This window comes from Mesoplodon densirostris, chromosome 17 (assembly GCF_025265405.1).
Source record: "Mesoplodon densirostris isolate mMesDen1 chromosome 17, mMesDen1 primary haplotype, whole genome shotgun sequence".
NCBI lineage: Eukaryota > Metazoa > Chordata > Mammalia > Artiodactyla > Ziphiidae > Mesoplodon > Mesoplodon densirostris.
Genome location: NC_082677.1, coordinates 77,880,541 through 77,894,040, shown reverse-complemented (window position 1 = coordinate 77,894,040; position 13,500 = coordinate 77,880,541). Strand labels below are relative to the sequence as shown.

The following is a 13,500-nucleotide window of genomic DNA, read 5'->3' as shown; positions in this document are numbered from 1 at the left end:
TTCTGTCACACCCAGAAACCTGGTCCTCGCCCACTCTTCCGCCCATGTGGTCCCCCAAACACAGCGCGCTCAAGAAAGCCCTGGGGCTCAGGGAACACCATCTGAGAACGACTGTCACAGAACAGAGAAAAACAACTATAACAGTGAAAGACTACACTAATGAAAATGTCCTGGAAGTTCTGAAGGGCTAAAATACCTACAAGGTTGAACTATTTTTGGAAAAAAGAAATGAAACGTCTCCTCAAAATTACCGTCATCCTTCCGTCTTTCTCAGCAGTTTTCTTCTGTTCTTCTGCTGCTTTCCTCTTACATTTCTCCTCTTCCCTTCTCCTTCTTATCTCTTCTTCCCATAAGCGTTTCCTTTCCAAGCCCCTCCTCCTCCGTTCTTCTCGCTTTTCTTCTCGAATTCTCTAAAGATGTGGAAAATATGTGTATAAATTGTCTGCACGGACATCATGGGAACAAGAAGGCTATTCATTGGGTAAAAGGCCAGACCTACCTGCTTTTCTAATTTTCTATTTTTAATATATTCCAAAAGAGGTGTGGTTCTTCTAGCTAAAATACAAAAATTGCAATGTAGTATTTAACACTAAAATAAGATTTATTTATTTTAAATACTTGCTTTCAATTTAATCTTTAAAATAATTAAGGGAAGATTATATCATTTTAAAACTTACATGAGCCTACACTGTATTTGGGGGAGCTCCTACTCTGTCACTATAAAGTCAAGTAATTTGGAGGTACTGACAGACTTATACACACTAGGCATTTAATTCCTGATTCTTAAGGGAGTCCCATACATTACTCACAAAAATGGTATAAAGCAAAAAAGCAAAATGAAAACAATACATTAAACTTCCCAAACGTTATAACGTATTTATATACAGATGGCCCTCCGTATCCACCGGTTCCACATCCGCAGATTCAACCAACTGTGGATCAAAAATATATGGGGAAAAAAATTCCAGAAAGTTCTAAAAAGCAAAACTTTGACTTTGCAACTCAGTGGCAACTATTTCCATAGCATTCACAGTGTATCAGGTATTACAAGTAATCTGGGCATGACTTACAGGATACAGTAGGATGTGGGTAAGCTGTATGCAAATATAATGCCATTTTACAGAAGGGACTTAAGCACCCACAGATGTTGGTACCCATGGGGTCAGGGCAGGGCTGGAGAGGAGTGAGGCCTCTGCCCTGTACTGCGGTGGTTCTAGGCTTGTCAACTAGGGCAGAGCTGAGACCTACCTGGGTGGGGCTGGGGAGCTGATGCTGAGGCTCCACCTGCCTTCCCTCCTTTCTTACAGACACCTGCCTTGCTCCCCCAAAGGACTGATGTGGTGGGTAAGTGGGACCCTGTATAAGAAAGTGCTTTACAAACCATAAAAGTGTATCATTTACTAAACAGAAGATGCGTAACCACGCAGTACAACACTGATTTAACCAACAGTAGAACCGTTCTCGCTTACTAGGCTTGGCGACAACCACCTATGAGGAAGCCGGTCCCACGGTTGCTAAGTCTTAGAGCTGGGACCTGAGCCCAGGTCTGTCCGCTCTAAAGACCCTGATATGCCTGCACTCATCTGCAACTTCAGAGTGAACTAACATTTGCATTTAACTCACACTGCTCAGCCTTGACCATAAGAATCCACTAAAGGTCAAAATCTAAGAAAAGAAAAAGGCATTTGCCAAGAATTGCCTGATTAAGACTAAATTTAAATAGGCAGAAAGAGGAATCACAAAAGTTCTACAGGCTCGTCCTGGGCTAGTGGATTCTAAGTCACATTTATTCATTCAGTAAATAATTACTGTGCACCAAGCACTGGGAGAGGTGCTGGGAACGGGAGAGGACAGGCTCGTCCCTCCTCTGCAGGAGGGTGGCTGGACTCTGGTGGGGGATGTGTGTGTGATCAGCAAGTGGCTATCTAACAACTGCCCAGAAGTGAAAGATCTTGCTGCTTCCCTGCAGCGGCCCTGTACAAGGGCATTTAAGAAGAAGCAGTAAAGAAACAGGACGAGGAGGGTGAGTTCTGTAAATAATTTCTAATTTGCTGCTTCGTTTAACTCTTCTTAATTTTATCATGTTCTACAGTGAAATCACGATTTGCCCTCCGTACTGTTTCTTCCCCGTGTCAGTGCTGGTGCCATAACCCACTGATCTGCTCAAGTCAGGCTCTTGGAGGCCTTGATCCTTTCTGCTTTCTTGCCCCCACACCCAATCCTCAGCCAGTCTGGTCAGTTCAACCTCCAGAACACATGCTCACTCTGCCACCCTCGTTCAAGGAGCCTTCCCTGACGACAACAAGAGCCTCCTAACTAGAGCCCAGCTTCTCCATCTTATGGAGCAACCAGAGTGACAGGGAAAAAAATCAGTCAGACCACATCACTCCCTCGGTCCCCAGCTGTCCCTCAAGTAAAATCCAGCCCATCATGCTGGGGTCCCACCTCTCCAGCACTCTGCTCCTTGCCCACCATGTGCCAACCACAGAGGCGTGCGCCCCGCTCCTGCAGGCCCAGAGCTCCAGCCTCCAGCCCTTGTGTTTGGAGTTCCCTCTTCTTCCATCTCTTGGCCCAGCTGGTCTTGGCTCAAATACGGTATCAGAGGGGCCTCTCTCTCTATCCCATTATTCTATTCCATTACGTCTGTGGCACTTATCACAAGTGGAAATGCTCTGGCTTGAGCATTTCTGCATGTGTTTGCTACAGTCACCCCAGTAGCAGGGCAGCTGCATGAGGGCAGCAGCCTGTGTGTCCTGTTCTGGTGCTGTCCCCGTGCCCAGGCTCAGAGTCGGTACCCAGTCAACATGTGCTAAGCACATCTCCATAAATACTTTAGTGATTAAAGATCCTTTGAGCCACACATTAAATCACCTCTTATAAAATATAAAACTTCATTTTTAGACTAATGAAGAATGCTTCAATAATGTTAACCTTTTTTATTAATTTACTCAACACATATTTACCAAATACCTAAACTTGTTCAAGCAATGTATTACATGCTAAGACTACAAAGACAAAAATACAGTTCTCTTGGACGGTGGAGAGACAAAGTGAGAGGAGAGTTAATGCAGAGAGAGACAGACAAATAAGAAGATAAATTATCCACAGTGTAACCATTCTGTCCTGTAAGTCTTGGTGGGTGAGCAGGAGGTAAGCATGGGGAAGGGAGGGCAGAACAGGTGGGAGGGGCACTGGGCTGCACGGTGAGGCCCCAGCCCCGGCAGAGGCAGGAAGGGAGACGCTACAAGCATGTTTGGGAGAGACAAGCAGGTTGCCTGATAAAGGAGTTTCACGTCTATTCTTGAGTTCTGGGGGAACGCTGCTAGGAGAGGGCCATTTCCAAAATATTCCACTTGGGGGCAGAGGGTTGAAGGCCTGATTCAAACCAGATTCTGTGCCCTGGCTGGGCTTATCCACTCATCTGCCTCACTTGCTCAGGGGCCTTGATAGTCTTCTGAACAACAGCAAGATGACCTCATACTTAAGCAAAGCATCTCCTTTCTATGACTGCTCTTTGCAAAGATGACTGACTTCAACTTTGAGACATAAGCTTACCTGACGCAGCCCGGCACACAGCACTCAAATGTCTTCTCTACTGCTCGTTCAGAAGCGTCATAATTTGAAACAAAGTGACTGTAACTGAAAACTCAGGTGTTCTCCCTCCATCAACAGATGCTCAGAAATATTTTCCCAAGTTACCATCCTGCCACCCTTTTCCTTTTGTCAAAACTGGGAAATACTCTGTATTTCTGCCAGGCCTGTCACATGTGTCCATTTTCTATAATAATCATGAAAAAGGAAAAACAAATATATACTCTATAAATACATATCTCAATAAAGTAAAGAGGAAAAAAATGAGCAAAACAGACCAATAAGTTCTCTCGTCTTTGCCTGTACGTCCCCCAGAAGAGTTTCAGGGTTGGCACTAGTTTTCTCCTCCTCCACACAGTAAGTTTCTAAAAACTTCTTATATTCTGGATCTGTAAATTAAGATAGAAAGAAAATAAATATATTCTTCCCCATATATAGAGAGAAATTATATTTGACCAATGTGTTTAATGCAGTTTCACAATCCAGCATCGGAAAAAGGACTCACCATCTTCAATGCTTCCGGTTTGGGTGTCTTTTTTCTTTAGCTTCTTTTTGGCTGTCTTCTGGAATGGAGCAAATTCTACCACTGCCGGATATTCTAGGCCTTTAACAGGAAACAAATTACAAAAGCCATTCTGAAATTCTACTGTATTCATTTTAAAACAATAGTCTTACTTACTTAAGCCCTGAGCATAGCATTGACAATATTACTGTTTAAAATATAATTTAATTATATTTTCAAGTAACAGTAATCTTAGCACATCAAACTCCAGATTTAAACAAAGGATGAGCACTTATTTACTAAATAACACAATTCCTCATATTGTAGTTGTGGTTACATGACTGAATACATTCAAAATTCATTAAACTGTACACTTAAAAGTAGGTTTTTTTACCATATGTAATTTCTACCTCAATAAACCTTATTGCTCTCCCACCAAAGAGCTTATTTTGGAATACTTTCAATAGGTGTCCTAGTCACATCTTACATTTTTTAATTTTAAAAGGTTAATTCAATTACCAATCTGGTATATGAGTTCAAGGAAATGACTTTGTTTACAAGAGACACTCAGCTAGAAGAGAGGGTTTCAAAGGGTGTTCATGATATCCAGGTAAGATTTGCTTCAAATAGAAAAATCTAGAATGAAAGTCACTTGAAGCTGACTCTGTTGTTATGTAGACACACAGAAACGCTCGCGGAGAGCATCTGCCTCACCGAGAGAGGGAACACTTCTGCCCGGCTACCAAACCCGCTGAGGGATCGCCTTCACATTTGCCAGAGGACTAGGACACTTTAACGCTCATGTATCTGGAAGACACTTCTGAGTATTTATTTTATCCTCAACTACTCAGAATAAAGTCAAGAACCAGGAGGACAGCAGGGCTTCAGACAGACAGGGACAATGTCTGCTTCATTTTCAGTGCTCCATCCATGATGCCTAGTACATAGTACCAGGATAAAATAATTTACTTTGGGAACGAAAAAGAGTAAAAAGTTCACTTATCCAGAAAACTCATTTACGTGAAAAACTTCACTCCCTGATGATAATACCTAAATAGGTTGTCACTACTACACGAAATTGCTATAATTCTTTGGTTTATATGTAATTTTAATTTTTAACATAAGCCCATAATCACAATAACATACTCAAAATTTATGAATTTATTTTAGATTAGCATCTAAGGACTCAATTAAAATTCACAAACATCCAGCAAAACTTAATTAATGTACTTAGAAATTATAATAAAGAGCTTAAAAAGCCAATGACCCAACCTTTACTGTCAGTGAAGATATATCCATCAAAACGATCTCTAAAAAGCAGGATGTCATCAGGATTTCTAAAATTAATGTATGCTCTTGAATAGAGATGAGGATAAAGACTGAAAGAAGAAATAACAATGAAAACAGTAAAAAACTTAAGACTTCTTTTGTCTTTTTTTTTTCTTCTTTTCTGGATACAACAAACTACTTCAGATAAAACCTTTATGCCAAAGAACATTTCTCAGTTAATTACAGCAATCTGGATATTCTTTTGCAAATAAACCAAAAACAAACAAAATATTAACCGAGATCTTGTTAATGATTTGGGAGAGACACTTTAGGTTGGTTTTTCTACTGCACAGAGCCAGGGTTAAAATACTGGTCCTCAGGGCTTCCCTGGTGGTGCAGTGGTTGAGAGTCTGCCTGCCGATGCAGGGGACACGGGTTCGTGCCCCGGTCCGGGAGGATCCCCCATGCCGCAGAGCGGCTGGGCCCGTGAGCCATGGCCGCTGAGCCTGCGCGTCCGGAGCCTGTGCTCCGCAACGGGAGAGGCCACGACAGTGAGAGGCACTCGTACTGAAAAAAAAAAAAAAAAAATACTGGTCCTCAGAGGTAGAAAATCAAAGGCAAGGTTATTCAAAGATCATTCCTAATCACGTATCATGACTGCAATACAACCTAGTCACGATTCATTCAGAGAAGGAAATGTTGTATTGTAAAAGAGCTCCTTTACTGGTTTAGAGAACACATTTAGGTATCTTAAAAGGGTATTTATTGTAGCACATGGCATAGGATCTACAGAAGAACTAAGCCTTTCCCCTCTAGCTCACAGCTACCAATGTCCTTCATAGGTGGAAACTTTCAACCCCATTTCACAGATGAGATCACTGAGGCTCAGAGAAATTAGGTGCTCACAGAGGGAGCAGTTAGTAAAATGGTGGGACTGGGATTCCAATCTGAGTCACTGAGACCAGTGCCTGACCTCCTGTAATTGTACTAGTTTTCCTAAACTTTAGTCATTTCAAAAAATCATGTTTATGTTGTTTTTTTTTAACAAAATCTACATTTACCTGTGATATTTTTCTTTGACTGAACTGACATTTTTTTACTTAAATATATTTATTCAAAAGGCAAGTTTATAATGGCTACCATAAATGAGAACTCATGATATTGAAGAGAAAAAGAATAATAAAGATAATAAGAAATCACATAGTGAAAATCACCAAATTCTAGCTGAACTGTCATCTTTTGGGCTAACTTGAGGTCTGCTCTCTTTTTTAATAAAAAGGAGATTTTGAAGTGTTAAATTATTGTCAGAAACATCTTCCTACCAAGCTGTAAAAGGTAACTGAAAAAGATATAACTTAGCAGGGGTGGGTTGAGGGTGGGGATGTCAGTGATAGAAGGGAACACTAGGGGCTTCTGGGGTCTGGAGTATTCTGCTTCTTTATCTGGTCTTAGTTACGTGGGTGTGTTCACTTGTAAAAATGCATTAGGTTATACATCTATTATTTATTCACTTTTCTTTCTTATATCTTAATACAATTTACTTTAAAAGGTTATATGAAATAAGGTTTAGTGATATCCAAAATAAAAAAAATTAATACGTTGTTAGACTGCTTTCCTTTTTAGGCTATGGTGGTGCTATGGAGATCTTCAAATCTATTTTAGGGAAATTTAATTATCTGCCTACTTTGAAATAACTTGCAGAAATAAAGGCCTGCACTGATTTCCGCCTATATGTGGGAAAGAAGATGGAAACAGAGATGGCTTCTATTATCTATATTCCTTTACCATCAACTGACAAAACCTCTCAGCCTTTTTTTTTTTTGGCCATGCCGCACAGCTGGTGGGATCTTAGTTCCCCGACCAAGGGTTGAACCCGGGCTCCGAGTCCTAACCATTAGGCCACCAGGGAACTCCCTCTCAGCCTCTTAACGTTGGTAAAATCTTCTCACCTGAGATCAGCAGTAAAGAGCCCGAAGTAATCATGTGCGGGCAGGGGGTGAAGCTGCTGTTCCAGCTGCTCCTTGGTGAGGCTGGGAGGAAGCCGCCGGATGACCACCTGGGGAGAAACGCTGGCTGGGTTTCCTTTCAGTAGTACTGTATTAAGCCTACTTGAAAGCTTGGTCACCTGTGTTTATGCTCAGAGTAAAATCTAACCCAGGAGTCCAGCAGAAACACGCATTTTAGTAAAGATTAAGGAACATATGCATGGAGAGAGAACATGGCTGTCAAAAGAATAACAAGGGCTGAATAATGTAAAAGGGATCGGTGAGGTCAGAAAAGGCTGGGCAGAGCAGCCGTTTTTCATGAAATCTTTTCATTAAAACCAGATAACTGTTGGTATGTGCCCGCCCCCACGCTCCCTACCAGGAGGTAAGGTACATGCAGGGCAACATCCACAGCAGCAAAGCATGGGGTAGACACCTCCCGCCTCCCGCCCGCAGGGTCCATCCGCGTCCACTCCAGCGCCACGGGCTCTGCTCTCCCGGCTGCCCCGTCTCCCCTGGACCGGACCGGACCCTCGGCAACGTGGAAGGCTACTGCCCGGCACTGGTGAGCCCAGCGTCCCAGCCTCGACGGGAAACACCCACAGGCTGAAGTGACTCTTCTTCCTCCAAAGCCAGAAAAGATCGCGTCAAGGGCGCCCTAGCAGCCCCGACGCCGCTGGGGCAGCGCGGCCCGGCCGCTGTCCGCGGTGCTGAAGCACCCGCGGCTCCGCCCCGGAGCGCAGGGCTACCGCACCTTCGGCCCCGCCCCTCACATCGCCCCGCCCCCACCTTGCTGAGGACCGTCCTCTTTTCCTCGCAGGGTTTGACTGCACCGCCCCCACAGCCGAAGGACGGGGCTACCGGCGCTTCAGGCTCCCGCCGCTGAGACTCCCGGCGGAAGTGGCTTTCTGTGGGCGACGGCTTCTCCTTCCCGCTCGGACCCCGCGTAGTAACGGCCACCCCTGGGCCCCCCTCTCCCTCCTTCTCCGAGCGCATCCCAGACCCGCCGCCGAGCCGCTGCAGCCTCTCGTCAGGGCCGAAATCTCGCGAGGACTGGGCTGCCCCACCCAGTCCCCACTGTTCAGAGGCCGCACGCCTCTTCCCCCACCCGTGGCTGCAGTTCCGCATCCACCTCCCGTCCCCCGACTTCCGTTGCCGCGCCCGTCCGGGGCCCGGGGGCGCGCGTAGGGAGGGACGTTCGACTCCTGGGCGTGGCGGCGTGGCGGCGTGGGGGCGTGGCGGCGTGGCCAGGAAGTGGAGCTGGAGCTGGGCTGCAGTAGCAATTACATTCAAGAAAAAGCAAGCGATTGACAAACAGCACAAATCAGTACATGGCTTTCCTCTACGGAGTAGAATAAATGCCCCAGAGTTGAGAGAAGAAATTGGCCACAGAGAAAGAAGGCTCACTTCGACGGTCCTTAGGACTCAGGTGTCAAGGACTGGAGTAGCTCAGACTCACGGCACTCAAAACAGGGCCTGAATGTTTTCCAATATAATTTTCGCTCAACTTTTTGAGACGCTCAATGGGGCAGCAGACATGTTTTTCTTTTACAAACATTCAGGCAGAAACACTTTTGGTTAGAATAATTCATATAGAGGTTAATTTTTAAATGCCACGTTTTGTCATATTTTCAACTTATTCGTGTTGGCTATGTTTTTCATTCGTAGCACCTTTCTTCCCAGAACTTTAAGTACCAACAAACATAGAAACTGGAGAATAGAGTAATTGAGGCATTAATTAAGAGATTAAGGGAATCGCTGGCAGCCACTGGGAGTAAATCCAGGTTTAACTCAATCCAGTCCTTTATCCCTGAACCACTCACTACCTATGAACACAATTGAAATGTGTCATTTTAAATGGGCTGAAAGACTCAAAAGAGCACTTCCAAAACTGAGTTCTCTAAAACCCCAGCAAGGAGGCCAGGAGCAGCTTTCATTATTTCAAATAAAGCCTAAAGGAATCCTTTAGGAACTATGATGAAGTTGCACACACTAGATCCACAGTTTCCTTTTCTGTCTCCAATCAACGCGGTATTGCAAGCCTAGTTTTGCTGATCAAAAGCTCTTACTGTGACAAAGAAAAGGAAAATGTGGTTGTCGGAGAAGATGGTTTATTATATCCCGAGGGTGAGAGGTAGGGGCAGAAGGGGCTGATGGTGAGAAATGGCAGAACTTTAGAATTCACGTTGGATGGAATTATTCTTTAAATACCATTTTATGATACCAATTTCAAGACAGTGAGTGACATACACTTGTAAAATCGCTTATGATTGTATATGAAAGAAAAGTACAGCACAAAGAATATCTATCTTCCTACACATTACCCAGCATGTTTTGTTTAAAATACACATAGAATTACATCCAAAACAAAGCAGTATTAACTAATCTCCAAATGTCAGTGAACCTAACCCTAACTGAACACTCCACCCATAAGTGTGGTCCTGGTCACAGGAAGGGTTACATTTTGCTCCAGAGCACGGGTCTAATTGATGGATGACCATGACCTAAAGCCGTTACACTCTATTTTTCTTTAAAGATGACAGCACAGTCACTTTAAAGGTGGCAAGAAGGCTGACTTTTTAGGAAACTAGGCATTATTATGATACTAGAGTCATATCAGAAAAATACTTGGCAGTACAGTTACACATTACCCCCCCCCCTTTTTTGACACTTTCTGAAGACTAAACATTGATATTAAACTTGTTGATGTGAAAAACAGCTTAGTCAAATGTCTTGAAGGTCTTGTTCTGTCTTTTAAAGCACTGTCAATAAGGTCATGGGTTAATTATCAGGCGTTCACTTTTCCAGAACATTAAAAAATCACACCACGTGATCAATGAAAAAGCTAAATGAAGCAATGTTATTGTCTGGTGGGTAAAATAAATGTGGAAGAGTATTAATACCTTCCTTTTTATTTATTTTAAAAGTGATTATTTTAAGTTCCATCATTTGATTTTCTAGCCCAGCTAAAGAGAGGGGAGGCATAAAAATAGGCACATGTGATGCTTGACAGAGAAGAGATAGAAAAGCCGTTTGCCTGACAGAGAAGAGATAGAGAAGCCATTTTAAAAGAAAAATGAAAACTCAGGAACACACTATTTGAGTCTAAATAGCAGTAGGCAACTCAGGGACTCTAAGTGCATCACTGCACACAGCTGATGTGTAGTGTGAGGGGCTGAGACAGGAAATGGGGCCTGTATGCTGCCCTGGATGCATCGCTAGTTGTGCTCAGATTCCTCATCTGTACAAGGTCTTACTCCAAAGACTTATGGGAGTTATTAGCACATGGGGACCTCAAGAAATGACAGCTATTATTCTTCTACCTTATAAATTATCTATATTTTTCTGCCTTAGCTATTATATTTCTAACCCTTAAAAAGGTAGAAATATATAAGATACATTTTAGGTTAAGACAAAAAGTTTTAGTGTTTAAGGGAGAATATTAGGTGCTTGGAAAATTCATTTCTATCCAATACCTTATTTGTTAATGATGCTGTAAATAAATGCCTTGGAATAAAACATTTTTCTATGAAAAAATAGGATAATGTGTCTAATATCAGGATAAGAGCTTGAAAGAAAAGATTTGAACAGATGAAGGACCTAAACCCATCTCTTTATTAGAACGACTAAGAGTTGTTCTTTTTTTTATTATAAATAAATTAATTTATTTTTGGCTGCGTTGGGTGTTTGTTGCTGCACTAGCTTTCTCTAGGTGCGGTGAGTGGGGGCTACTCTTTGTTGTGGTGCGCGGGCTTCCCATCGCGATGGCTTCTCTTGTTGCAGAGTATGGGCTCGAGGCACGCAGGCTTCAGTAGTTGTGGCTCACGGGCTCAGTAGTGGTGGCTTGCGGGCTCTAGAGCGCAGGCTCAGTAGTTGTGGTGCACGAGCTTAGTTGCTCCGCGGCACGTGGGATCTTCCCAGACCAGGGATCAAACCCGTGTTCCCTGTGTTGGCAGGCAGATTCTTAACCACTGCACCACCAGGGAAGCCCTGTATAAACTTTTTAAAGACGATTTTAACATGTCTTTCATGGAATAAATCACCTGCCAATGTGTGAAACTATGAGAAATTTTCTTTCTTGCCCCCAACAAATGTGCTACATCATTTCAATAAGTTCCGCCACAACTGATCCAGATGCTTGGATAAGACAGTCATCTAAGCTATGACATATTAAAAATGACATATTACAGGAGAAAAGCAGCTCTAAAACTAAGACTCCCTGATTGGCTCAGGCTCTGGCCCAGAGGACTGTGCGTGGCTGTATTTAACTGCCTGGGAAATGGCTCTGGAAGGACGCTGGCTCAGCATCACAAAATTCCTGGATTGGCCAAGATGGTGGAGTAGAAAGCGCCTGAGCTCACCTCCTAAGAGCACGCCAAAATCACAATATTGGCAGAACAACCATCCGTGAAAAGACTGGAACCTTCCAGAAAAGATCTTCCACAACTGAAGACAAAGAAGGAACCATGAGATAGGTAGGAGGCACGGACTTGAAATATAGTCAAGTCCCATACCCCCAGGGCCCGAAAACTTGAGAATAGTTACATTGCACAGGTTCTCTCAAAGGAGGGAGGGGTTTGAGCCCCATGTCAGGCTCCCCAGCCCAGGGGTCCTGAACTGGGAAGACAAGCCCCCAGAGCATTTGGCTTGCAAGGCCACAAGGACTTACTTTGGGGGGAGCCAGACGGCTGAGGGAAATAGACTTCATGCTTAAAGGGCACACACACAATCTTACACGCTCCAGGACCCAGAGCAGGGGCAGTAATTTGACAGGAGCTTGGGTCAGACTGGCCTGCTGATTTTCAAGAGGCAAGAAGCCACTGCAGCTCACCCTGGGGACATAGGCGCTGGCGGCAGCCATTCTTGGAAGCTCGCTCCTTCTACCACATGGACACTGGTGCTGGGAAGAGCCACTGTGGAACCCTCCCTCTAGCTTATTAGCCCCAGGACACAGCCCTGCCCTGGCCCAATAGCTTGTAGGCACCACTGCTCAGACACCTCAAGCAACTAACTGAGCGGGGACACAGGCCCACCCATCAGCAGACAGGCTGCCTTGAGACCCCCCGAGCCCACAGTCGCCCCTGGACAAGGCCCTCCCACCAGAGGGCCCAGGAACCAGCTCAGCCACCAGTTGGCAGGCACCAACCCCAGAATCCCCTGGGCCTCAACCCTGCCCTCCAGGAAGCCGGCTCTAGCATCCAGATCAGCCTTATCCACCAGGGGGCAAACACCAGGTGCAAGAAAACCACAGCTCCACAGCCTGCAAACCCAGCCTGCCCACAGCCAGCCAGACCCTACCCTGGGACCAGCTGGGCCCCAGCCCTGGCCACTAGAAGGCCAACACAAGCTTCAGGACACCCTGGACCCTGTACCCAACTGTGTCAGAACTAGTCCCCCCAACCAGAGATCCAACACCAGCTCTGGGACCCCTGGGCCCTGCAACCAGACCCCAGGACCTGGCTCTGCCCACCAGTAGGCTGGCACTAACCCCAAGACCTGGGTTCACCCACCAGTGGGGAGGCAACAGCCCCAACGTGGATAAACCTTGAAAATATTATTCTAAGTAAAATAAGCCAGACACAAAAGGACAAATGTTGTGTGATACCACTTACACGAAATTATCTAGAATAGGCAAATTCGGAGACAGAAATAAGATTAGAGGCTACCAGAGCTGAGGGACTTTCTGCTTAGTGGGTACAAAGTTCCTGTTTGGAGTGAAAAAAAAAAAGGTTGGAAATAAATGCCACTGAATTATACACTTGAAAATGATTAAGATGGCTACCTATCCACACATGCACACACTTTATTTCTTCATTTACAGAAAAATGGGACAGAAGAGTTCCCAAACACTAACCCTCTCCCCGTATCCCTATCTTGCATTGATGCGGTACAGTTGTTACCAAGAGTGATGCGTTATTACTAACTGAAGTCCATAGTTTATGTTATATACACACATTTTACCAAAATGAAGGAAAAACGAGAAGAAAAAATAAATGGATGGAGGCACGTCACAAGGACATAAAAGAGTCAAGCTGAAAGACCTCCAATGGCCAAAGCTGAAACAACTGAAGCCACAAAATAAATAATGTTAGTATAAAATTATAACCTAAAATAGAAAATATGTATACATGAGTTTATGCTGATAAATAAATG

The 13,500-nt window shown here is 44.3% G+C and overlaps 1 protein-coding gene across 6 annotated transcripts in view; it reads right to left on the bottom strand.

Annotated features, from left to right (window-relative positions):
* UPF3A (UPF3A regulator of nonsense mediated mRNA decay) overlaps positions 1–8,446 on the bottom strand; it is a 36,415-nt gene extending 27,969 nt beyond the window's left edge. For 2 of the 6 annotated variants that reach the window (XM_060080017.1, XM_060080015.1), the window contains exons 1-8: positions 8,137–8,438; positions 7,312–7,418; positions 5,366–5,472; positions 4,097–4,195; positions 3,870–3,980; positions 1,249–1,356; positions 500–555; positions 252–410 (exon numbers count right to left, since the gene is read on the bottom strand). In XM_060080017.1, the coding sequence (XP_059936000.1) occupies positions 252–410; positions 500–555; positions 1,249–1,356; positions 3,870–3,980; positions 4,097–4,195; positions 5,366–5,472; positions 7,312–7,418; positions 8,137–8,343 (954 nt within the window). In that variant the 5' untranslated portion in view covers positions 8,344–8,438. Of the gene's footprint in view, positions 1–251; positions 411–499; positions 556–1,248; positions 1,357–3,869; positions 3,981–4,096; positions 4,196–5,365; positions 5,473–7,311; positions 7,419–8,136 lie in introns of all 6 variants that reach the window. The other 4 variants (XM_060080019.1, XM_060080016.1, XM_060080018.1 and 1 more) reach the window with 3 other exon arrangements.
* Positions 8,447–13,500: the final 5,054 nt, after the last annotated feature.